The 27,598-nt window shown below is 43.0% G+C and overlaps 1 protein-coding gene across 1 annotated transcript in view; it reads right to left on the bottom strand.

Moving 5' to 3' along the window:
* Positions 1-1,251: 1,251 nt before the first annotated feature.
* Positions 1,252-27,598, bottom strand: part of PPM1L (protein phosphatase, Mg2+/Mn2+ dependent 1L) — a 261,472-nt gene continuing 235,125 nt past the window's right edge. The window contains exons 3-4 of the mRNA XM_010976350.3: positions 9,411-9,572; positions 1,252-6,213 (exon numbers count right to left, since the gene is read on the bottom strand). Of these exons, the coding sequence (XP_010974652.2) occupies positions 5,867-6,213; positions 9,411-9,572 (509 nt within the window). The 3' untranslated portion in view covers positions 1,252-5,866. The remainder of the gene's footprint in view (positions 6,214-9,410; positions 9,573-27,598) is intronic.

Genomic DNA, 27,598 nt, shown 5'->3' with positions numbered 1-27,598 from the left:
TTCATCTCTCTTACTATTTAAAAAAAATTCTAAAAAGGGGTATTCCCTCTTTGAAAAATGCAAAAATTCTTAAAGGGTTCAGGGTAAAACTGTCAAGCATTTGGAAAGTGAACAGAACCGAGGACAGTAAAAGTGGTTTAGGACAGTGGTGTATCCATTTTCATTGGGTAAGAATGGAATTGGGACTGCAGTTTTATGAACTTTATAGATAACTCAGGATTCATTCTCTTTTTTCTCAATGTTGTCTCCTTCAGAAAGAGCACAGATGTCAGAAAGCATGACTCATGATGGAGTAAAATATAAGGTCTTCTTTTCTTAATTTAAAATATTTCCTTTTAAATTATTCTCTGATTTCATCTTGTACATTTTCTTGCAAATGCTTTTCTGTACATTCTAACTTGATCACAGCAGAAATTAATGCTGCTTTTTTTTAAATTAAAAAAAGTTTCAAACTATTTTTAAGAATGATTCTACCTGTGCCATCAGTCCTATAAAACAAGGAGCTTTAGAATTGTCTTTATTAACACATAAGCAAAGCACTAGCCAATACTCTAAATGGGAAGCCTTGCAATTTGAATAGGTGAGAAGCGGGAAAGCCTGCTTTCTACTGACCTCTGTGCAGTTGTTAGCAATTGCTATTAAATACAACCTATGCAGGTAAAAGTCTGATAAGCCAAATTTTTGATAACCTACTTTTTACGTTTTCAATGTCTAAGTATCCAAAAGGTTTTTCCCCCCAATTCCTTGAATACTACTTCTACCTTTGTTTCTGCATGAACACATTTTAAATTACCCATTGTCTAATGAATAATAGAACCACATTGTGATAATGCATGACATCACATTTAACCTCTGAATTTCCTCCTGACAAAAGGTGATGGGAGAGTGTGGCTGGTACCTGGTCCCTCTCCTACAGAGGCAGTGAGTGACCCAGGCAGACTGCCCTGTCCCCCAACCCTCCCTCCAGCACAGTCTACAATCAGAGCCCTCATGGTAATCTGCCTGTGCTCAAAGCTAGGGACTCTGGTCCTTGGAGGTTTTGAGATTAATTTGGATTTGGCCAATGTCAGAGGGGATTATGTGGTAAGAATGCCAGGTTATAGGACTTATTTATTCCATTTATTATAGAATAAATGGAACTGTATCTCTAAATATAATCTGCATCTTTGCTTCTTGCTTGCTTTTTGGTGGACATTTGAATTGTGAAAATGCCTATGTTGGTTGGTGAAAATGAATAGTTACTACATGCTCTTTTCAAAGTCCTCAACTTGGATTTATTGAAGTGATTGTACAAATGATGGTGTGGTTATTACTAAGCACACAAACATGATCATCGTCAACCCTTGGTTAAACAGTTTGCAGCTTAACAGAGGTAAAAATAAAAAATAATGGACACAGCATCAACATTATAAAGAATTAGCAAATAAATGTACATATTGGAAAACAAGTTTAGAATCATGTATCTCATGGAAGCCTTAGTGTCAACTGTCACTTGCCCTTTGCCATTTGCCACCTAGCCTAAGCGATTTTACTTTGTTTTATACGATTTTGGATAACAACCAGAGGGAGGGTATATTCCTAAATACTGGATGTCATTTTAAGATAATGACTTTACCCTAAATTCACTTTGTACCATGTTTTCGACTAGATTTGTTTCATTTGTTGCTTTGGGATTATCTCTCAGAGCTTTCCAAACATATTCCCCAGGCTGAGAGTAACAATTATGGAGCTAGAGCCAAGCCTTGCATTTTAGGCAAGAAATAACTTGATAAACTGAATTATATACATAAAATGTGAAAGGTGGGACAACATGGGACAGGGATTTTAGAATGAATGAGAAGAAAGAGGAAGTGTAAATAGTTTACATTTCCATTATTATACCATGGATACATTGTTTTAAAAAACTCATTAGAATTTTAAAAATGAATTAATACCAAATATGCCATTTCCCCCTTTTCTATTATTTTAAATATTTTTTTTACTCTCACATTGTGATAAAATGTAAAAATATTTATTTTGATTCCATCTGGAAAGCAAAGATAATTTCAAAAAAGCAACTGAAAGCTTTTGGAACGAATTTGAGAAGTCCCTAGCTATGCAAGCCTTTTGCTTACTATTCACAGAAATAGAAGGGAGCTGATGTTTAGAGTTTTAAGGAGGATTGTTGGGCTTCTGCTATCAACGGGAGCTGCTGTTGGTCATATTAAATCATTCTATTTGTTAACACTGCTTTCATTAACACACCAGCCTCTCCTATGAAAGGATTAGTACTTCTAAATTGCTAACTGTATTTCAACTACTAAGAGTCATAGCAATGAGAAAATAGTAATATTTCCATAAACCAGAATTTCCTAAAGCAGATCCTATGGAACACAAGCTCTTTGAAATGTTACTCGGTGTTACTAGAAAAAAATTGATCCAGAGGCAACTGAATAGGCGTCATTTCTGCAGAGCTGGGTTGGGAATGCTGGTGTGACGAGCTAAGGCAATCTGGGGGGAATATTAAGAGATCAGTCTAACAGTGGGTCAAAAGGACCCACATTTTCTGAGATCATTGGAAAATAAAGCCTTACCCAGAGTATGTATTCCTATACTTTCAGATGGACAATTAAATGTTGCCCTTTCTAAACTTCCTGTGTTCACAATTGCAAGAGTTAGATCTGAAAACAACTCAGGGGGAAAAAAGTCAGGCAAGTCAAGGCATATCTGGCCAAGAAAAAGTGAGCTCTCCCTCTGTGAATCCCTCATGTATTGCCAGATATCCCCATGATCCAATTCAATTGTGTAATCAGCTTCCTAGAATCACTTCAGATAGGACTGGTGATGCCATCACACACACAATCCTGTCTGCACAAAATGTTCATGGGTTGAAATCATAACAGTTATGTGAAACAAGAGCTATTTTAAATGATCCAGATTGCATGTGCTCCTTTACTCTCTAAAATACTCTCTGTAATACCCTTATCATGGACAAGATTCTAGAGGTCAACCACTTCCATCCAAGGCAAGGAACAGAATGTGGCCACTGGTTACCAGTAATGAGTACAGTCATGTTGTATTAGGACCGTGACCTCACAGTTACATGCCTCGGGCCAGTTGGTCATGCGAAATAAATGCCGGTCTTGGGAACTAGCTTTGAAGTTTTCCATATAAGTATTGTTTATTCCTTTGATTAGAGAATTGCAAATACAACGAATTAAGAAAAAATTTCCCTGCCTTCTCCATCCTCCACCTCATGCCCACCGCATCTCAACCCATTTTAAAAGTATGAATGCTGGTGGAGGAGCAGGAGGACAGTGCATTAATGAAGACCTGGGCTTGGCATCATGCTAAGAGCTCATAAGCACGTGATCATTCGTTCCCAGCTTCATTTCTAAAAGGCTGTAAAACTGTTCCAAAATTTGGCACCATGAGGGCTATTGGCAATGCGAACTCGGGCTAGGGAGTCTGGCAGCCTCGGGTGACAGTTCCAAAGCTTTGGCAGTGCTGTTTAGGGAAGCGTCACATGCAAACTTCTCAAATCAATTTCTCTAACTAGACTCAACCTTCCCTGTCCCTAGAAAGTGGCCGGTGAGCCACAGGGCACCCCGGGGTGCTGTCTGCAGACCCCCAGGGGCTGGAGGAGGCTTGGGGAGACAGAACTCCAGGAGGATGAGAGAAGGTAACGAAGTACTTTGATTTCAGACATAACTATTAATCCAACTATTATTTAGCTTAGAACTTCTATTTTTAAAAAATCTACAAGCCAAAGTGGGAGAAAAAGAGGCAGAAAGGGAGTAGAAAATATACACACTACTTGGTTAAAATCAGAAATAAATTAATTCTACAAAGCAAAGTTTAGAAGCACCAAAACACTACCATTTTCATTTTAGACAATAACAATGATCACAGAATTAAAAAATGTCTTTCCCTTGCTATTCTGAATTTTGGGTTAAGTTTAAATAAAAGGAAAGTGGACTGTGTACCATGAAACGAAGACACTGCTTATTCCTCGACTCCAGTTAGATGTGGGCTTTGGTAACTCTCCAGAATCAGACTGTCCTCAATCACCAAGCAAATTTCGGGCCACCTGGCCTGACTGTCCAACATCAATCACACCCAGCATGAATCCTACATTCGTCTCCCAACCCCCACCTCAAATACACACATCCAAATATTGTGTCTCTCAGTAGGCGGATACTCCCATCTAACATGGGGGCAAGTATTTTGTGCTAGATGTGCTACAGCTAAAAACACAAAAAACCTAGGTTCTAATTCTAATATTGAAAATGCTAATGTTACAATTTACAAAAAGTAAGCAAATCTCTTGGGAATTCATGACTGAATTCTTTCAGTCAAAGAAAGGTTATATACTTGGGGGAATTCAGACAGATTATGGTCCTTGGCAGCCGCAAGGGGATCTCTTCACCCTCCTAAGTTCACTCCTAGAACTTGCTTCAGGACAGCTCCGCAGCGGACGAAGTGGGGGGTGCAGCGGCACCACGGGCAGGAGGTGGCCAGTGAGTGGGGCCTTTGAGAAGCTATGATGACAAATGCCCACGCTGGAAGGACAAAACCAGGTGGACACCCTGGCATTTTGGACACACAGAGGTGGAGATGCAATGAAAATCTTGTTTGACTGTTTGAGCCACCTCAATTAGGGACACCGGATGACCTAGTGATTATAAAATACTGAGATTGGAAACGTGACTTTGGTGATACGAAATGGAAAGTAGCAAGTCTGGCTCCACAACAACTCAATGACTTGCAATCAAATGTTAAAGACGGAGGCCTCTGCACCGTCAAGCAGAAGCACAGCCCAGCGGTTCACCACCAAGTTCCAAGGCGCAGCTGGGAGCTGTACTTGGCTTCAAGGAACGCACACACAGTTCTAGGCCGCTGCTTCTCAGAACACTGATTGAAAGACACTTGAGAGCACGCATTATAGGAGAGAAAAAAAATGCCCCAAACCAGGCAGCTGGAGCTCAATTCAGGATGGCGACCTCACCAGCTGTCTCTCCCAATGCAGGCGGCAGACTTCCCCAGGGGCACCGTGACTTACTCGGCCATTATTTTCCTCTATCTACCCTTAGAGATGGAAGGAATTATGGTATTGCGATTTGCTTTTGTCACTTCTTGGTAAAGTAAAAAATTGTGTCTGGGGGTGAAGTTTAACAGCTGCCTATCACATACAGTAAGGTGTAAGCAAAAGGTTAAGGTCATGCACGATTAGGATAAACACACAAAGACTGGCCGGGTGGTACACAAAGTCTGTTTAACTAATAAGGGGAGCGAGGGTGAGAGGTTATTTCCGCTGTGCAGGCAACTCTCATCCTCCCCACTTCCTCAGCCTCCAAGAGCAGCCACAGAATAATAATAAACCATTTCCAAATCTATTTCTGGACTGCTGCAGAGCAGAAAACCTGGGCTCAGGAGGACAGAGCATTCTCAGGACCGTTCTGTCTCTCAGCAAAGGGTGTGGCCACTCGGCCCTGGCTCCCTGCGCCCTGCTTCCCGCTCCAACAAGAGGACACAAAGCCTGATGCCTGGAGGGCCCCGTGAGGGATCTTGAAAACAATCTGAAAAGGAGTATATATGGCACACATGCCGCTCACTTCACACATGTGAATCTACAGCTATATATTTATATACTTTGAACATTGGATGAAAAAATGGGAAAACACGAAGAAACCATTTTCCAGCCTCTCAACTACATTGGCCAAAAGCACCCTCTTCATCGCGGGACATAGACTTAAGATGGCCAGGGAGGGGGCATCCCATGTCTGGGTGGATGATCCTAACTGTAACTCCCACACCTCTCACTACATTAAAAGAGACCAGGGTGTTTAAAGTCCTTTAGTCTAAGGCAGCTGAGACCCCGAAGGGTTCACTGCTCTTCTGTTTTGCTGCTATTCCTGAACTTCACCACCATGACTGTTATATTGTCAGGGCAGCCTCTGTAAAATGACTGTAACACTATGCTCTTGGCTCCAAAGTGAGGTTCATCCAAGCGGTCTTTGATGAATCGAACAGCTTCTTCGTTGCTGAAGGCATCCCAGAGGCCATCTGATGCCAAGATCATGAACTCGGGCTGGAGCTTGTCCAGGTCAAAGGTCAGGATATCTGGGTCTGGGATGACCACGTTGAGATTTTTCAGCGGATAGTCCCCCAGGGATCGTGACATGGCCAGGATTCCCTGGACCCTCCAGGAGCCGTTGAAACTGATGAAACCACCTGGAAAGAGAGAACGAGCCCATTAGCTTGACCAGCTGCTCTCTCGCACCTGGTGCAGACTGGGGGCAGGCACAGCGGGATCTAGTGCATGTGACCCCTCACCCAACCCTGGCACTGCCAGGACGGAGCACTGTTCCCGCTGCATGCCTTCAGGCTTGACGCTCTACCAGTAGATCCACACACCCTCATCTTAAAGGCCTTCAAGACTAAATCAAAAAGAATATTGAGAGTAGAAAGTACGGATGGGTGAGGGCTTCAGTGTGAACTTAAGGACACCTTGGCAGCTGAGTGACTGACAGTAGGGAGCACTAGGATGGGGGTCAGAGGAGAGCGGCAAAAGAGGCAGGTGGACAGGTGACAGAGGTGACCACTGGGGTCCATCATTAGCTTGAGGCTGCCTTTGGGTGTGACTCTATCAATCTCAAAACAGCTTCCCAATTAGGATCAGGATTAGAGATCGGTATATTTCAGCACCGTCGTTAAAGGCTCAGGCTCTCATATCACAGCGCTTGGATTTGATTCCCTACTCTAGTATTCCCACTGTGTGATTTTGGATGAGAAATTCTCTCTCTCCCATCCTTGGTTTCCCTGGTTGCAAAACAGGGACAATAATAGTACCTATTTCATTGAGGGAAACAAAGGAGTTGTGAGAAATAAAGGAGTTAATCCATGTAAATCCCTTAGCACCATGCTTAAATATAACACACACTCAATATTATCTATTGTTATTTTTTTCTTTAAGGGAGCTAGAATGTTGTTCATTCATATATTATTTGTCAGATATTTATTAAATCTATACTCCATGAAGGGCAATTTGCAGGCTATAAAGTTATGCAAGATCCAGATCTTTCTCTAAAGGAGTAATCTGGGAGGAGAGAAAGCCATGTGTATCAACAGCTACAAGCACAAAGCAGTATCTTTTCTGGGAGACTAGCATCTGCCGAATGCTGTAGGCAGACGGAGGCGGGAGGGAAGACTTCCGGTTGTGACAGTCAGGGAGGAGTGAGCTGGGCTTTGAACGATGGGGTCAGACTGTCCTGGATCTCAATTCTGGTCTCACCACTCACCAGCTGTGTGTCCCTGGGCACACAAGCCTCTTTGAGAATACAATTCCGTGGTTGTAAAATGAGGACAACATCATCGACCTCATCAGGTAGGGAAAGAGAATGTGCGTAAAGCGCTCAGCTTAACTCCCGGCAGAGAGTGAGCACACGGTAAATGGCAGCTGGTGTTGCTGCTGTTGTGGGAAACAGCCTGGGGGTGGGGACAGAGGGACCAACGTGTGTTTGGCCCAGGCTGGTTGCAGCATACTGTCACACAAAACAGGAGGGGGAAAGGTGTCCTGCAAGGAAGGCTGAGGTCAGAGAAAACACACATAAAGATAATAAAGCCAATCATTGTCCATTAAGCCCGGCTGTAAAACACACCCTTGACGCAGCAGGTTAGATTAACCTCCTTGGGCATGGTGCCCAAATTTGCTTCTCTAATGACTGTGGGGGTGAGGGAGGGTGGACGGTGGGGTGGGTACCACAGGGAAGAGGAAGGAGGATAAAATGGGAGTGACATTTCAGAAGGGAGCGCTGGGTGCTAACGTGACATTTCCAGATGTACTGTATACATATTCCTGCCTGAGCTTACACCGGAGGAGGCTCACTGTACTGCACATCCAGGGTCACAGTGGATTCATGGGGAGGTGGTGTTTTTGTAAGTAGGGAGGCTCATCAAAGCCTGATAGATGCTCTGAAAGCACTGTTTGTTCCATCTCATCACCAACCTGACCAAAGCTTTCTTTAAAAATTATTCTGCGTCTCAAGCAGTCACTGAAGCGGGAGATAATAATAAAATTCAACACTTTTGAACTCAACAGTATAGCTCCCTACTGGGAAAACTCCAATGCTGATTAGGTCCTGGGCAGAAGCTGATATGTAGAGATTGAGAGTCAACCTGCAGATGCCCTCAGGCAGCAGGGGCCCTTCCTGGGCAGAGACCCAGGGGACAGGCACCCTCAGCTGGGCTTGCCACTTGGCACATTACAGAGCCTACCTGCCGTGGCTGTCAGTCTGGGGAGGGAAGGAATCCTGCTCTGCACAAATAGAAAAGAATCCTCCCCAAACTGAATTTTGAAAATGTAATCATCAACTGATACTCTTCCTTCAAGTCTTTGTCCCAGTGTCACCTTAGTGAGTCCTACGCTGACCACCTCCGATCCTCCCCATTCCCTTGCCTGCCTCATGTCTCCCAATAGCAGTCATCACCTGGGAACATACAAGATCATTTACCTATTTTTACTTATTTATTGTTAGTATCTGCCTATCTACTACCTCCCCTACCCCCACCTCGATTCCAGCCTGTAAGTTTGTATCCCCAGCCCCTAGATGTTGAAAGAATGAATGAAAAAGGGGTTCGGATTTCCTCCCCCACCCCCCAGCTGAAATAGTTACTTAGAACAGGCACTGAGCTAGGAGCTGGGAGTATAGAGATGAGCAGACCAAGTTCCTGCCTCAAAGAGCTCACAGTCAGAAAGACAAGACAGGTGAGAGAGCCAGGTATGTTCGGACACTGTGAAAGGAGACCTGAGAGGTCTGCACAGGATGCCAGGGAAGAGCAAAGGGATGTCTAACCCAGGCTGGGGGAGCTGTTGGCTCAGTGTGACAGGGAAGGCTTCTGAAAGGACACCCTTAAAAACGGAGTCTTAAAGGACAAGGACAGTGTTCTCCATTGGACAATGGGGATGGTACTTGCAAAGGCACAGAGGTATCAAATCCATGGTTCATTTGGTGACTGGCTGGTGGTTTGGCATAGCTGGAGGGAAGTGGAGTATGGTGAGCAGGGGCTTAAAGATCTCATTAGCCTTTTTTCAGATGGAGGTACTGTGGACTGAACCCGGGACCTCGTGCATGGCAAGCGTGCGCTCTACCACTGAGCTGTTACCCTCTTCCCCCACCCCATTAGCCTTTTAAACTAAGGGATTTCTTGGTTCTTTTGGAATCTTTGGCCAGGAAGAAGGGCAAATTCAGTGGCCATTCATTTCAAAGAAAATAATACAAAGTCCAGTCTTGGCTGCCTTAGCAGCAGCCTCTGTACTGATCGACTCATCACTGGGTAACGGAAAGTTATATCTCCCAGGGCCCTCTAAGCGAGCTGCCTTGTTCACTAAGCAAGACAGCAGACGGTCCTCAGCGGCGTCACCAGCTCACCAGCTCTCTTTATCCTCTTCCTTTCCTTTAGTTGGTACGGCTTGTGATCATGAGACAAAGGAATGGCGTTCCCATCCTTGTCACACAGGACCCCCCGCGAGTCACCCACGTTGGCCACGGTGAGGTCTTTATCTGACAGCAGAGCAATCAAACACGTTGTGCCTGAAAAACAGAAAAGAGAGGCCATGTAGCAGGTCAGCAGTGCTTTGAGGTTAGGCTGCTTCTCGTGGTTACTGGATGCTTCAGTCATTAAAACTGCTCCTGCTGGGTGAGATTTTGACCCCGGCCACTCTGGGAATGATGGCTGTTCACTTCAACAACACTGATCAGATCTGACAGCTGATTTAGGTAACCATGTTAGAGTGTCACTGAAATAGACTAGGATAACATGATCATTTTCCCAAATCACTGTTGTCTCTGCTACTCTTGATCTAAATGCGTATCACACTTAGAAGGATTAGGAGAGAATGAGAATCACTTTGAAGCTCCAGACAACTGATACTTATTTTCTGCTTCGTGTTGGTGCTCAGTTTCTGTGAAATCTCAGTTAAAAGTGAGGATGGTGGGGGTTGGGTGGGCACCTCAGCTGGAGGGCCTGGAAGGGCCAGTAAATGACAGATGCCAACAGCCAGTTCTTCTAGAGTCATGGAGAACTGTGGGATGAGCTCTCCGCAAACCTCTTGCTCTTGGGACAAGAATGGATAAAAGCAAATGGAATTGGACAGTCTGGTCTAGTTGGAGGCTGCCCTTATCACCTGCCCAGTGCCCTCTGTCCAGCCCCCTCTCCTTCCCCACCACTTCTGACAGTGTCACCGAAGGTGCAAACACCCGCCGCTGAGATGCACAACCCATTAAGCTCTTCCTTCAAACTGATAATGCTGTTTGTTACTTGTTAAAATTATTCATCAATTAGTCTTCATTAATATTTAACCTTCTCATTAAGAAGGTCACATTTCACAGCAGCATGTAAGCTGCATCTAAACAGCTCTTTTGTCTTCATAGAACAACAAAAAAGACTGAATTCTTAAATAGACATAAAGAATAAATACAGGTTGATATCAAGAGGGAAAATCAGGAGCATATTCAGCTACTATTGTTCTAGTCGACTTTCCATTCTAAAGCCTGTTTAACTCAAAACTGCCCTGATCAGACATGGAAACACATGAAATGTTGGTTAACTCAGGATTTCTGACATGAAAAGCGTTGTGAAAGGAAAAAAATACTAATCTTGAGGATTATCAAAGCAAACCACAAATCTTTTACCTTTAAAAAAAAACTGTAAGAATGAAAATATAAACACAAGAAGAACAATTCATATGATTAGAAATCGTTATTCGCAGTTTTTGATATTAGTTGCATTTTGATCTTCAACAATCCTTACTTTGCCCTCAAGCATCTGACTGTGTTAACTTGTCTAACACAGCGAGAGCACGAATTCTCCTAGAATGAACATTCTTAGCGTTTGAGAGGTGAAATGGAAACACTGTGTTGTCAGATACTGATGGCGCTGGGGCAGTCTATCAGTACAACCCTCGGAGTTGTCCCTCTCTAAGGCCCTCTTCCTCCTCACCCTGTGCACTTTGATAGAGCGTGTTCCTGACTTGGCTTCCACCTCCACCTCAGTCTACACCGCTAGCCTGGTTGACACTCTTGAGGTCCATACTGGCTGCCTACTAGGCATTGCCATTTGCCTACATGGGATCTGGAAAAGGCTTTGGGGTCTCTCTGTGAAGGAGGAGAAGGGGTCCACCTAGAGGAGCTATGAGCCACTTCTCCACCCCCTTTTCAGCCAGAGCAGCCTGACACCCATCTGGAGCTCTCTTGAGCTGCTGTGCAAGTATTCTCTTTAAAAAGGGGAGAGGTCATTCCTATAGCTAGAAAAAAAATTGAATTGTATCTGTGATGAAGAACCACTGAAGGGTTTTCAGCGGGATAGTGATCTGATGAGAGTTGTGTTTTAGAAGATTATTTCAGTGCTTTGTGGAAGATAAACTGGACGCAGGGAGAACAGGCAGAGTTTATGAGGGTCTGATTTAATGCAGTAAATGCAGGGATGGAGGGCAGGGGATGGATTGTTTACAACCAGAATGGATAGGTCATGGAGAATAAGGAAATAAAGGAAAGGGGTAAAGTCAAGGATAACGTGTGTCTAGGAGGGGGAAGAGGTGCTCCATGGACAAGGAGATGTCTGCTTGGGGCTCCTGGGAAGGGCTTCCTCTCTCCCCGGAAGAGACACAATGCAGAAAACGACCCACTTCTTTGGCCTCGTGTGGCTCATGTGTTTCCCAGAGCTGTGGCAGCTGTCTTGCACCACGAGGTCATGGCCCTGCGCCCAGGAGGAGCAGAGGGGTGAGGAGCCTGGGTCCCTGAGACATCACCGAACTGATAAGCCAGCCTGTTCTTCTTCTCGGAGACACTAAATGTCTCTACTGCTCAAGGCTCTTTCTGTTGGGTTTTCTGTGTTCCCTGTAGCATCCTAACTGATCCTGAGGCTTACAGTGCAATAAGGGGCTTCTCTTCTCAGGGAGAGATTTAGAGTGGTTGCTTGGCGGAGGCACAAGCAGGACAGAAAGCAAAACAGGGCCCTCCACTGTAAACAACTCACTGTTTCGGCTTTGCAGTCTTAGTTTGGGATTACAAAAGAGTTTATAATCTAACCTTACACGACAGCCCAAACTACAGTGCTGCTGAGAAACTCCAGAAAAACATTGTGCCCAAGAGAAAAGGGGAAAAAAAATCACTTTTTCTACTTTTTCTTTTGTATGTGTAAGGGAAGATACCCCCAAGATTCTGCTTACTGGTTTTGAGATAAACATATCCATCACAGCACAGTTTATCAAAAATACCAGAGTCTGACAGGATTACATAATCCTGAACCTCAGGTTGTTTCTGTATCAGTAATTTAATCTAGATGATAATGTAACTGCAAATGTGGAGGATATCTTGGATATTTAATCTAATTGTCTGACTTCACAGATTAAAAAAAATAAACCGAGAAAGTAAATTCATAAACTAGACTTCAGTGTCCCAGCTGAGTGAGGTCTGGCAAGTTATTTAACTTTTAAGCCTCAGCAAATGTCACCACAATCCACTCAGTTGCTCAAGCTAGGAGTCATCCTGGGTTTTCTTTCCCTCACTCCTGACATTCAATCCACCATTAAGTTCTGTCACTCTTACCTCTAAACGCACCTTAAACCCTTTCAGCTCTCTTGTCCCCATTGCGCCAACTCTAGGCCAAGCCACTGCCATTTCGGCTAGCGAACTGTTTCAGCCAGGTCCTGCATGGTCTGGCTCCCGCCTAACCTGTCCAGTGCTGTCAGACCACCCTCTCTCTTGCTTGAGGCTTCCCTTCTGTTGCCCAAATGTGCCAAGACTTTTGTTGTCGTTGGACCTTTGTACCCACTGTTCCCTCTGCTGAGTATCTCCTGTCAAGGACAGGGCTGACCAATGCCTGTGGTGACATCTCAATTCAAGTGTGACATCTTCAGAGGCCATCTCCGATTGTGGGAGCTTATCTCCTCTTTATTTTCTTTATTGCCCTCATAAGACACAGTTATGTAAATACCTCGTTTATTTATTTAAACAATTTAATGTCAGTCTTCTAAAGTACAGTGTAGATTTCACAAGGGCAGGGATATCACCATCTACTTGTTTTCCCTCCTGTAATCCTGAGGTCCGGAACATTTCAGTATTTGTTGAATAAACAAAATGATAGATGAGTGAATAAATAATCACACACGGTCTCCTTGGTCCTGAGCTGACATTATGCTAAGCTCCCACTGTCTTGCTCTGAGCATGCCAAGCCAATTCAGTACTACACCGTACACCGTCTTCTAGAGACTGCCATGGCAGGGAGATACCCAGCTGTAGCCAAATACATTTTACGCACTGATCAAAACATAACCACGCTCCTGTCCATGTCTGACCATGCTCACTGCTAGGAGGTGGAGAGAAGTTCCAGCCTAGGCCTGACCCGAGCTCCTTCCTCCAGCCCAGGCTCCTGGTCCAGTGCAGTGAAACAGGGGTGGGGCTTCCAACCTCACCAGCTACCAAAGCTTTAACACCTTGGGAAGAAATAAACGTGCATCATGGTGGTCATTATGTGAGCAATCCGTGTCTGCTCCTGACTTCAATTTGTACTTCAGCAAAGCAGGCACGTTTTTGTGTTGTTCTGTTGATTCTTGTTTTCCTTAGAGAAAACACACAAATGCCAATTATTCATCAGGCTATTCCTCTAAACCAGCATTCTCTCTTCTGATTTAATTTCTGGGATGCAGACAAAGTAAAGGTACACAAGAAAAATCTTTCCTGGGCTTATCTCAATATTTGCATTGGATAATATCAGGCATTGAATTCATTTGATGAGTCAAGCTTGAGAAAAATGTAAAGCTTATAGTGAGGGTTAAATAATTTGGGGTAACACAGGCATCTTTTAAAATCCTAGTTTAAAACTTTCTGAGTTAATAATAATGTAGTTACAATAATTTGTTCAGTGCTACACATGCCACTAAGTGGCCCCCAAACACACCTGCAGTTGATTTCCTGACACCTCAGGGTGGGGGAGGGGCAGGCATTATGCTTCCCTTTAAGCAGATGCATAAAATGGGATTCTGGGACTTCGAGTGTCGTATCCACAATTACACTGCCCAATGCATGTGTACTGAATGACCAAATGACTGAAAACCCGGGAATCCAGAACTGGTGCCTCAGTAATAATGACAATGATAGACCTACTGCTCAAGCATTTTATTATAATGCTAAACATTTTATTGACATTATATAACTTAATTTGCACTACCTGTGAGGTAGGCGTAATTATCCCCATTTTACAGATGGGGAAACTAAATCTCAGATAGGATAACAACCTGCCCAGGTCACACATGTGGACTGTCTGACTCCACTGGGCCAAGCCTTTTGATAACCTCCCCTCCTTCCTCCTCTGTTCTCTTCCTACCCCCAGAAGAAATGATTTCTGTGGCCAGTTTCTGCATTTCTATGTTTTGTGTAGTCCTCATCAACTCACCCCCTTTTGTAGTATACCCTGGTACACATTACAGAAAAGTTTTGTCAATCAGGAAAAAAATTAATCAGTGTGACACGAAGTTCCTTTACTATAATAAAACTGTATAAACTGCATTCTGTATTAACTTAAACAAAGCTGTTATATTTCAAGTTCTCCAAAATGATTTAGCAGAAAGCATCTGAACCTCCCCAAGTAAAAAACAAGTGGCTTGGACTAGTCCACCCCTAGGCCCTTTTCAGTTTGAATGTTTTGGAGGTCTTGGATTGGAATTGCAAACTCCAGTGCCTTCAGAGGAGTAGGCCAGATAGAAGAAAAAGCTCACGGTCCTCTTGGAGTAGCTTTACCCCACTACTTTTGATAGGAACAGGGGTTCTGAAAACTTTCTACTCTAAGAAAGCACAGGCATGATGATAGGAGACAACTGCCATCAGGTTTCAGTGTTGGGTCTACAATAGCGGGTAGTGGGGCTTGCAGCCAAGTGGAGAACACATGCTAAGCGGGCAGCATTTCCTCACCAACGAAGATGGTTGCCATGTGGGAATGCAGGCCCATGGTAAACAGTTTTTCAGATTTTTCAAGGGAAGCCATTTTTATGTGAACTCTCCTGATTTTTAAATGTTGGCAATTTTTATTTAAATAAACAGTGCAAGCCAAACAAAAGGCAACTATAAGTCACATGATTCTGTGACCCACTAGACTAACAGCCTCTGTTAGGGCAGGGTGATGCCTTATTCATTGCTGTCTTCTTATCACAGTGCTTTGTACCCTGCACAGACCCCTAATGCTGGGAGAGGTGCTAAGGACTGAGGAGGTGGTAAGGGAAGCGGGGGTGCTTTGTGATGTATAACTTGCACTAATTGTACAATTCACACCTTTGTACTATGTACATATATCTACTCTAATCATAGAAATATACCTACTCTTGTTTTTAAAAAAATATTAACAGGGTTACCTAGGGAATGGGATTTTAGACCACTCTGTTTTCTTCTTTATGCTTTTCTGTATTAAGATGAATTTAATATGTTATTTAAAACCACAATTTATTCACAACATTTCAGGAGCATATTGACTGCATAAGACAGAGTATTGAGGACATAAAACAGAAAAAAACAGAACTGACAAATCATGGTAGTAGATGGTACAGGTAGAAGAGAGGCCCAGAGGAAGAGCAGTGACGGTGATGACAGCATTCCTGTCGACAGATGGTTCAAGTTCAGATTCAGATTCGACCATCAGTGGCTCCCCATCAATGGCTCAGTGACAGACAAGCGAGCCTCAGCTGCCTTCAGGCTCCCCCTGCACAGCCTCACCTCACCTCGGCCACTGCCACCTACAACTTCTCCTCAGAGCAGAACACCCTGCCCTGCGTGCCTATCAAGACACATTCCCCTCCTCTCCTTGCACTCCCGCCCCCTCCTCCTGTGTGCACACAGCTATGACTTAAAAGTTGGAGTCAGGAGAATCCTTATTTTGTGAAAGTTCTGCTTACTGAAACATTTTCTTATAAGAGTGACACACGGTTTCACCTTTTCTCGGGTGGGGCTGGGAGGCTGGGTGGAAGGGAGGAAAGTGCAATAAACATGCCTCAGGAGCCTTGCTTCACAGAGCAAGTGGACCCGAACACACTACCAAACAACGAATGACACATCGTTCATGCTAATAGTGACCCCCTCCTCCTACCCGTGACAGTCTTTTGTAAGAGAATAAGGGAAATTGCCGTTTTTTTTTTCTTCAGGAAAGAGAGAAAGAAACCGGGGGTGGGTGGAGAAGAGGGGAAAGAAAGGGGAGGGGACACACACACACACCAGAGAGAGAAAGAGAGAGAGAGAAAATGTTTCAGTGAAGGTGTTACAACTGTCTAAAAGCCATTCATTATACACAGCATAGGAGAATCAACACATTTATACGATAAGGAGAAATAGGTTTATCTTGGAAATGTTTGACAATGAATGTTAGTTCAATAACACAATTCCAGGGCCTCGATGACACCAGAACCCGGTAACTGACACGAATTACAGTGGTGTGCAACATGTTGGAAACAGTGCAGGCAAAGCCAGTCATTAAAGAAATCATCACGAGGGATGGTAAGATCGCTGTCGGCAGCGGCTTCGAGCCCCCACCTCCCATAGCCAATACTGCGATAAGCCCTGAAACACAGACAGTGCCAGGCAGCTCGTGGATAAGACCCCCCAGCCCCAGCCCCCGTCTGCACAATCTCTAAGTCCGCCAAAGTCTGACCTGCTTACAGCCTCTTCACCAGTCTGGTAATAATTAATTATGCCATGGCAGAGACAGACCTGTCTGGGACAATCCGTTGTCTGGAAAACTAAAGAGTAAGCTCTAATCTTTCCTTCTTTATTCCTTTTCTCTCATCTATTGCCTGAGTTCTTGCACCCTCTGCTCTAACTTCTCTTGGAGGCAGGCCCTCTTTAGAATTATATTCACGTGCATGGTTGGAGCCGGAGAATCACCTGACACATGAGTCTAACTCCGCGCAGGAAGGCTACAGAATTCACACTAATTAATTCATACTGTAGGTCGATAGCTTTATTGTGATGAGTCTTGTAGGGAGAGTTTGAAAGTTATTTTACACTCTTCTATGCCTTGAATGGAAAGTTGTTTGGAAGAGCTCTAGGTGTGCAGAGACATGTGCGGGTCAAACTACGAGACCTGCCATACACTGTCCAGTCTCCGGGCTCACTCCTTGGCGTAGATAATCTCTTTCATCCTAACAGCTTATGAGGTATTATTATCCCCATTTTACGCATGATAAAGCTGAGATTAAGAGACTGGCCCAAGGTCATGCAGCTGGTAAGGGACAGAACTTACCCAGTAGGTTGCCAGAGTATCGCTTTCAACCTTGGAGCAGGCTGTCGCTAGCCCACAGTTATTGTTTTTGTGTAAACCAGAAAAAGATACCTCTTTCTTAAGACACTTTACTACCATCTCCATCAAATGGCCATAGTACATGTTTAAGTTGACAATGACCTCAGTGTGAACGGTGCCTCCTAGTCAAACAGGCACCACGATGTGGGTAACTCTGCTTCTAGGCCATACCCTGCCCCTGCCCACCCCAGGAAGGAAGGACCATGGAAGAGGCTTATTCAATGAGGAATCTCAGCAGAACAGTACATTATACGTGTTCTACATCACACAGAGACAGGTGGCAGCCCGAGTCCAACCTGAAGGGTTAACATTGACAGCAGCACACCTGAGGCCACAGCTGAGTGTTAGAGGACACATTAAGGCCTTCTTACACCAAGACCTGAAGTACTAGGATGGCAAACTATCTTTGTGGGTTTCCAAATAGCAGGAGTAGTGACAGGACACACTGTATATGGAGGGAGGCTTATGTGAGGCCCCAGCCCCACCCATGGCAGCTCCCTGGGTCTTCCTTTGCCACCTCAGCTTCCCCTCATCACATGATGAAGGGCAGAGAGGCAGAAATAACATTCTGTGTGAAAAAAAGTCTTACAAATTATAATTTTTTCTCCATCTAAGATTTTTGCATAAGCAAAAATGTCAACCATTGACTGACACTGGCTGAATGTGAGGCAATTAACTTAATGACAAATTTTATCATTTTAAACTCTAGTGCTGGGGAGTCTAATTCCAGATTTTGATATATGTGGGCTCTTCCTCAGCAAACATACAGTAATTAATAAAATGACTAGAAGAAATAAGAAACGGTGTACAAGTGCCAAAAAGGTCTTTTGTGCAAATGAAGTGTGACACCTTAAATAAGAAAAATAACCTGTTTAATGAGGTGGGGGATAGAGGGAGAGAAAAGGTCATAATTCAAGCTTTTAAAATCTGATGGAGTATTCATGAAACGTTCACACTTCACCTAAGTTAAAATATAGACGCGTCATCTGATGCTCTTGAACGCCATTTTGAAACTGAAATGTTCCTTGACATCACATTTCAATTGCGGCAATAATAATGTTTATTTCATTCTTAAGTGTGGCCTGTGGACCCCCTTCTAATCCTTTCTTTTCAGTTACGGGTTAAAGAGAGTCCCTTCCTATTCAACTGACCACATGCATCGGGGAGTATTAGAAAACCACGACAGGTCCTCTTACTGCAGGAGACCTGCCTCTAGTCTCCGGCATGACTATTTTTAGGTACAAGCAAGCACTCAAGCTTTTTTGAAGCTCATTAACATACTTCTCATAGCTCTTGCTGACATTTAGTTCAGATGATAACATGCCACTGAAATTAATTTATAATTACATAATCACAACCTGGATTCTAAGACTAGTACCTTTTCATGGTAAATAAAATTAATTTCATGGTTCTTTGATTCTTCTTACATAAGCCAGAGATGCACTGGCTATATTTTCATGTCTTCCTGGTATCTGAGGAGTCTTCAGTGAGAGATCTCATCTCCCTTTAGGATTCCCAGCAATTTACAAGGACTGCTTCTGTATCTTTATGAATGCTAGGGAGCGGGGAAAATAGGAACTTCTGAAATTGAGCTTTATTAAATGGTGCGTTTGCTTTTTAATAAAACGTGGAGAGAGAAAAGGGGAGAAGCTGGAAATGAGAGGTGCAGCCTGATTCATCCGGTGTTTAACAGAGAATTGCACTTTCTTTGACCTTTTTTTCTCAGCACAGAATCAACCCTTTCCCTCTTGTTTCAATTAAAAACAAACCTAGTCTTGGAGGTTACTAAGTTATCTTTATTTAGATTGCCATAAAGCTATCAATCTATTTATATATATGTGTGTTGGAAGGATGACATTTGGAGATAGTAATGGAAGTCCCTGCCCCATTGTGTGTATGTGACCCTCTTTCATTCAATCTGAGGCACTCATTGTCCCAGGGAGGATTAGGATCACTGTGGCTGAAGTGTACAGCCAAGAAAGTTGTCATGTCAGCTCTTGAGTTGCAAGGAGATTGGAAACTTATAAAGAGACGATATTGTCAAGAGAAAAGTCTTTTTGAGCATCCATCAATCTTGGTTCTGGACTAAACCACAGGCGTATCAGGATGGAGAGATTTTTCCTGCCCATGAGTCCTCTCTTTCTGCTCCCCTGACACATAAGGCTGGGCAGGCAGGACGTGGTGATGGAGAGAGTTGGAGGGAAGACATAGAGAAAAACAAGAGGGAGTCTTTGTTGTGTGGTTCTCCAAGAATTACATGGAGCTCAAAGCAAGGAGACCTAGTCCTTGCTTTCCAGGGCAGAGCCCAAGAAATCATAAGCCTTTGCCCCAGTAAGGAGAGGCAACGGCTGAATGAGCAGCTCACTTCGGCAGTTTAGTGGGAAGCAGAGAGAGCAGCTGAGATCTGCTGGGCTTTCCCCGAGGGAGGAATGGCAACTCAGGAGCTTCAGAGCCTTCCAACCACAGGTCCTGGAGACCCCGGGTCATCCCAGCAGATGCCAGGATAGTAACTACATCCTGACACTTAGATCATCCCTGGGGAAAAGTGAGGTGAACACACAAAATCAACTTGGTATTTACACATAAGAACATGAGGAAAAATCAGGAAATTGCAGCACATACCTGGAAACAAATACAGCAAGATTTTAGTAACAGATCCAATATGGACTCAAAATCTGCTAACTTCAGTTCTATTGAGACAAATTAAGTTATATTTCAACATGTTTATTTTGTAGCTTTGCTGTGTGTGTATGTGTGTGCGTGTGCACGCCTGCCTGTCTATTGCACATTACATGCCTTAAATTTTACCCTGGCCTAGAGAGTATGAAATTTAATTTTTATAATGCTACAGCCAGGACCAACAATGTTTGCTAACCAAATAAGACTTCCCTGGCCATTGAGTTAGTTAACGTATATCTGTTACTGAAGAATTCCAGCTGGATGGAAAGAGTCTCCAAAGCCCAATTTGTCCTTGTGAAGCATGCCATTGGCAGGCTTGGCAGTTACACATAAATTATTTTCAGATGATCTTGATACAGGAAAAATGGGGCACGAGAAGTTGGCCATGTCCCAGGTCTCAGGCCAGTCCCTGGGAGGCGCTAAGCCAAGGGAGGGTCTTTGGCTTTGTGCAGGAAAGAATTCAAGAGCGAGCCGCAGTTGAGTGAAGGTAGACTTATTCAGAAAGATACACACTCTATAGACAGAGTGTAGGCCATCTCAGAAGGTCAGTGAGGCCATGAGGGATTGGGGGTGTTTAGTTTAAAGTAAAAGTAGATACACAATCCATAAGCAGAATTTGGGCCATCTCGAGAGGCAAGAGGTGAGAGGTGACAGCCTCAGAACATGGGGTTGTCTAGGAAAGTGAGATCAGTCATGAGGTGTGGGGGTGGTTAGTTTTTATGGGCTTGGAACTGTCATGGTGCCTGTGGGTGCCATTTAGCATACTAATATTTTACAATAAGTGTATGTTGAAGCTCAAGGTCTACTGGGAGTTGAATCTCCTGCCATCTTGGGCCTAGTTGGTTCTAACCAGTTTATGTTGTATCCTCAATTGCTGTGTCATTCTTTCAATGGTTGGGCCCTGCCCTCTTCTCTCCTGTTTTAATCTTTTCCGTCCAAACAGAACACAATCACTTATATCCCCATTTAAAGGGATAAAATAAAAGTTGCACAATTATGTTCATTTAGGATAAATAAAGCCAAATCTAATCATGGGCCGATGTGATCCAATAATTATTAATTCTTCAGCTTGCTTTCAAAACTGACTCTAAAGCTGTGTCTCCAGGAAGGCTGCTGCCTCAAAGATCTGATAAAATCCTGACTTTAATTCCATCTGGCCCATCTGGACACAGCAAAAAGTGATATCCTATCTATACATCTACAAGTGAGAAAATACAACCATGTTACTTCATGAAAATGACCCTCTTTCTCTCTCCCACCTCTATCTCCTGCACCTAATAATATAAGATTGGATATGTGTGTGTGTGCATGCACATGTGTGTTGACTAGTTTTATGTTTTTTGTTCCCTTATTCAGTGTCTACTTGTGCAAATAACTAGGTTTAGTACTGGAACAATAAAGATGAACAAGATATAGTTCTTAATCCCAGGCACTTCCTGCCTAATGGCAAGATGGAACCAGACCCTTAGAATCCAGCATAGTAAACGCTATGGCAGTGTCATAAGAGCCTGGGTATGAGGATTGCGGTGACAGCAGAGAGGATAACTGGGAAGAAGTGAGACCTTAACTCTCTCTTGAAGACGTAACAGGATAAGGAATTTGCATAGCCTAATAGGGTTTTTTTGGCACAGAGGAGGAGGTAAAGAAAGAATCTACAGGATAAAAATGAATGAAAAGAATAGCTCGCTACAAGGGATTTCTTTATATTCACTTGAAAATGAAGAACAGAAAAATATATTTGTTTATACACCTTGACTCAATAATGCCAATTCTTGAATTTTACCCTAAGGAAATAATCAGAGATGTGCACAGGCTTCATATATATGGACTGACCTCATATAATTAATTAACAATAAAACAACAGAAATAACCAAAATGAGTAGATGTACATGTATCATGAAATATTCAAATAATGAAGTACTATATGGACATTAAATACAGTGTTTCTGAAGAATCTATTGTGGGAAAGTGCTCATAAGTGAAAAATAAAACTGTACTTAAAGTTTCTTTACAATATATTACATTAGCATTTTACTTGAAAAACTGTATATAAAATATTATTCTAATTTCATTTACTTCAATAAATACATATAGTATAAATATATGCAGAAGAATATTAGAATGAAACAAAAAGAGATAAGTTATTACATGTTGATTTAAAATTTTTTAAAAAGATTTTTCTAAATTTTCTACATTCAGTGGGACTCATTTACAGAAGTTATTTCACTTTAACCAAATTCAGTGCTTTTTACTTTGGTGTTCCTTGAGGTTAGTCATTTTCAGCCTTCCTACTGTACTGAGGGTCTTCTGCCACAGTCTGCGATGACTTGTCTGGATTTTTTTGTCGAGCTCTTTGATTTTCCTCACTGAACTAAGCTGCCATTTTAGTAACAAGACTGAGGCTATGCCTCCCCTGTTTCCATTTTGGCCAATGTAATTCCAGGGAAAGAAGGAACAGTGTCAGAGGGACTGCTGGCCCCAGACTCATCATGGGTAGGGCCCAGAAAGCGCCAGGTTTGTGACACCACACTTGTGTGACACTACCATGTGACATGATTAGATGCTGCTGCCCAGAAAGGGACAAGGGATGACCACAGAGGGCAGAGGGCAGCAGGCACAGGCTGATTATGACACACTTCCTGCACCGGAAGCCTTGACCAGGGAAAGCCAGTCCCCTAGGCAGCAGGTGGTGAGTCTATTTTTGCTTTGGGCCATGGCTGAGTGGGTGCCACATTACAGGAAGTGAGGCTTATGGGAGGTGGGGGGCAGGGACAAAGGAAGAGGAGCCTCAGGATGCCAGAATCCCAAGTCACAAAGGGAAATGTCATTCACTAAAGAAGCAACAGTGGACCAGGCACTCTACCTGCTGCTCACACATGCTTGATCTCGTTTAGTTTTACAAAAATCCTGCAAGTTTATTTGTTGTATAATAATGTTGCTATTATTATTATGATTATCATCATCGTCATCCCTCCATTCTACAGATAAGGAACAAGAGGCTCACCAAGGTCTCACAGCTTCTGAGTAGAAGAGCTGGAATTTGAACCCAGGTCTGACACCATCAATCAGGCTTTAAAATTTTTTCTCTAAGAAAATGTCATCAGGAGGGTGGCAAGGAAGCAGTCAGTTTTGCCAGCAAATAGCTTTATTTAAGGATTCTTTAAAGTTTATATTTGCTTCCACTGAAGAGCAGTACAGGGCAACATACAAACCAGATATTCAAAGAAATCTTTCTGGTACATATAGTATAGGGTGTATAGGTACAGTATACAAGTGATGTATCAAATACAAAAAAAAAATTTTTTTTAAATTCATGGCTGAACTGGAAGATAAGTATGTGATTTTCTTGGAGGCTAGAAACAATACAGTGAAAAGCCCAAGGAGTGAGGAAGCAGAGCTTCTCAGTTTGGAAACACCATCGAACATACACCCTCTCCCGAGTCCCTGAGGCTAAGCTGCTTTGAAGGAAGGCGGCCCTGGGGTATTTAAGGATGTACTGTTTCCAGTGCATCAGAGAGAGGGTTGGATGGTTTTCTGAGTTTTCGAGGTAATATCAAATACTTCTTCCAATGACCCTGAATGATGTCATTAATTTTCATTTATCAAATAAGGCAACAGGCTCAGAGACTATGATTGGTGGCTGGTTTGCAATGAAACCAGACCTTAAGCTGCATTTCAGCTGCTCAGTCTAGGACTCCAGGCACCTCCCCAGAACTGGGGTATATTCCAGGATGCTAGCTTGAGCCTCTGTTGAATAAAACCTAAAGGCTCATGTTTTTCGAGTGTTCAAAGGAAGGCTTCCTCAGCAGTCAGATGTCGAAGGGTTTAAATGGACCCTTAAGGCATCAGCTATCAGAACATAAAGGAGCTGGCCAGGTCGGTTAGGAACAAGATTCTATCATTAACTAGAGAACACCGGGTTCTAAGTAGGTCCCCTCTTGACCTCCAAGCTGTTTAACGTGTGTACTGCGGGAGGCATCTCTTGAACCAAAAAATAAGAACACTTCAAGGGGCATAACCTCCATTTACCTCAACACTACTCTCGGGATCGCTGGAAAGTCCTCCCTCTGGTTGAAGCTTCTCACAGCTCCACTGCCCTTTTGGGCCCACCCAACGTTGAACAGTCTTGTGAAGATATTTTTTTTCACTTGTGCCCACTCTGATTTCCAGGCAAATGTAATGAAGTCAACCTCTGACTTGAATAGATAGCAAGGGTTTAAACATTAAGCGTGATTCATGTAACCGAATTTTGTTTAGGGCTCCTCCAGGTGGAATGTTTCTCTCTACCTATCTTACTTCTGCGAGTTCCTGAATAAGCAAAAAGTTTGTAGGAGCCTCACTCACACAGGGTTGGCTGTGGCTTACAGACAGCACAAAGCGGCCAGGCAACAGGGACCTGGGGGTGGGAGGGCATCTCAGCATGGGGCTCCTGAGTTGGTCTGGCCTCAAACAGCCCCTGAAGGAGTTCTGAACCCCAGGGGGGCACTGTCTTGACTTGCTGGGTTTCTGCCACTCTGGCTGCAACAAGATTCTGGATAAGTTTATAAATGATGCTTACCTAGCCTCTGAACCCCTCTGCTAGCCAGCCTGCAGGCTAAAATTATTCATTCATTTAGCAGGCTTTTAACAAGCACTTTCTGCTAAGGCATTCTGATGCGAGCCAGGGGCTCAGGAAAAAAAAAGATGCAGTCCCTAAGTGAAGTCACAGTTTAATGGGGGTGTCAGAGGGAAGAAGACAGAAAAATGATTCTATTATGGTTGAAGTTGAGAGAGGCAAGCCACCGAAACCCATCTACAATCATGAGGAGCAGATATTTGAGCTGAGTTTTGCCTGATCAATTGGAATTAGCCAAAGTTGCTGGGGAGGGAGCTTGGACTGGGTGTGCGTGGATGCTCTATGCTTGTGAGTGCATGGGGTGCGGGGAGTTGAATAAATAAATGAATTAAAGGTTTTTTTTTCTCTCTTCTATACTTGAGAAAGATTTTTGAAATATCCTTTTAATATGATGATGCCTAGGACATCTGATTTAACATGCGTCCAGATATGTCAAATCTCAATATGGAAATTAGTGACATTAAGAAATGTCAAAACTCTCAAACATCACTGAGTTGTAGATATGATTATATAGACCCAGGAGCTATTTAAGAAAATCATGCTTAGGAAAAAAACATAGAGAAGCAAATTCCCAACCTGACTTTAGAATGTTCACAAATCATCCATATGGAATTTTCTGATTGCTTAATTAATAGTAGAGACTTTCACCATATGCTATAGTGCTCAATTTCAGCACTGTAGATAGTAAATTACTGTACTTAATTTTCTCTTGCTCTATTTTCAGTTCACATGTTTAACCTTATGGAGAGTTAGGGAATGTATTCCTCTTGCTCAGTTGCCAATTTAAACTGACGTGGAATGGGAAATTCCCAGCCCTGAAGAACTTAAATTAAGAACACACGTCATGTCAGTCCCTTGGTACGATGGCTGAATGACACTCAGCTGAGGAGTTCTGAAAAAGGAGCATCTGAGCACTACTTACTAATTAAATCTCTGAAGCTGTGATTCAGAAACAATTCTAAAACTGAGCATTTTACTTCAAAATTTTGAATAAAAAATGCTGAACTGTCACTCCTTAAAAGAAATAACTTAATGTAAAGAAGAAAGTAAAGGTTATCCAGGCATAGGATGTATTTTATTAAGCCCCAAGCAACTGGCCAGCCATCAATTTTCAAAGCATGATCATGAACTCTGGCAAATTCCTGCTGCCTGAGAAAGGGAACACAAATGGAACAACTCACCTTAGACCCAAACCTGGTAGATTTATACTCAGTTTCCAAAGGGAGTGTATGTTGCTGGGGATCCAGAACCAGCTTTCTGGAAGTCAACTTTTAAAGATCCAAAGGCTTGCGGAAATCAGATTTTAGCATTTATATTGGAGAAGTTTATTGAATTCAGGCTCCATTTTGCTCAGCAGATGGGAAGCAGTTTTGTTCAGCGCTTTCTACTTGAATTTACCAAATGGTAGAAGTTATATATTATTATTTAAAATGTGAGGTACGAGCCTCATAAAATTCCAAGAGAAACCGAACCTTGGAAGTTTCAATGCTAAAATAGCTTCAGATGAAAAAAACCCATGCCCCCTCCTTGCTGCTTCCTCACTCAGTCACCCTGCTTTCTAAGAGGGCAGAGCGCTGGATCACTTTTCCAGGAGAGTCCTCAGGGCTGTCTTTTAATTGGTGAAAGGCAATTCTGAAGAAAATGGAAGACTTTAACATGATTTTCAGGCTAATTACTGAGGAGGAGAGACTGGATTATAACACACACCAAGAAGATGTGCTTATAATAAAGAGTAAAAAGGTATTGGGATGGAATCAATTTTGCTTTTTAAAAGAAAAATAAAACTCTCAACCATATTTACAGTCATATACAACCTACACCAGCCCTCTGTTGTAAATTTACGTGAGGTGGTGTGACTTAGCCTCTCGCTGAAGGAATGGACACAAGAAAGTCACTTACATTCTCGGCAGGAAAAATGGGCTTGTCACATTTCTTTTTAGTCTTAAAATCATGGATCTCTGCTCTGAAAGCAGAATTAAATGCACGTGGAATGCCCTGACTGATGACCACAGTTGATAATGACTAGGCAAAGAGACGGAAGGTAACATGAAAAAAAAGAAAAAAAAAAAGGATAAACATGACGAAATGCATACTCAGCATCACAAACTCCTCCAAGCTCTGCGATACTTAACTAGCACCTGGCTTAGCTCAACCAAACTCTATGACTATCTCTGTAAAAGTCACCATTTACTGGAAGATAGTAATAGCTCATTTATTGAGTGCTTACTCAGTATCAAGCATTGTTCTAAGTGGTTTAAATGTATTAATTCACATAGTCCTCACAGCACCTCTATTAATGATACTCTCATTATCCCCACCTTACAAATGGAGGAACTAAGACACAAAGAGGTTAAGTAACTTGCCCATGGTCACCTAGGGAAAAGATGGGACTTGAACTCAGGCACCCTGGATGGAAGGTTCACACTATTAACTTCACAAGGGCCTGATCTTCTGTACTTAAATATAAATCTTTAGTGTCCAGTTGGTCCCTGTATTACTATTCCATACGTGCACTCACAATCAGCCATCCCCCACAGGTGAACAAGTTAGCAATAAAGACACGTCAAGTCAGGAAGTATATCATATGAAGAGGATGGTCAGGGAGATCTCTATACACCACCACTGACTCAGATAATTGACAATGTCCCAAAAGTAGTTCTGTATTTAGGACTGATTAGATTCTGATTTTCCTCCTTCTTAGGAAACCTGAGTCCTAGCTTGATTCAGACTTACTGGTATACCACTTCCCTTTTATTTCTGTGGCTTCTGGTGAAGAAAATAAAAGAGAACATCACAGGTACAGCCTATTAACCAGAGACAACCAAGAAATGCTGAAGTCAGCTGGTGGACTACCACGACCCTTTCCGAGTATGTTAGACCATAAATCAAAAAGCACCACAAAAGAGACTAAAGTGTTCAACACTGAAGGATGTCCTGAAGACAGCAAAATCATCCGTTAGGAGTGTCCTGGAACTGAGAAAATGG

This window comes from Camelus dromedarius, chromosome 2 (assembly GCF_036321535.1).
Source record: "Camelus dromedarius isolate mCamDro1 chromosome 2, mCamDro1.pat, whole genome shotgun sequence".
NCBI lineage: Eukaryota > Metazoa > Chordata > Mammalia > Artiodactyla > Camelidae > Camelus > Camelus dromedarius.
Note: the sequence above shows the minus strand (reverse complement) of the source record. Positions and strands in the feature narration are given on the sequence as shown.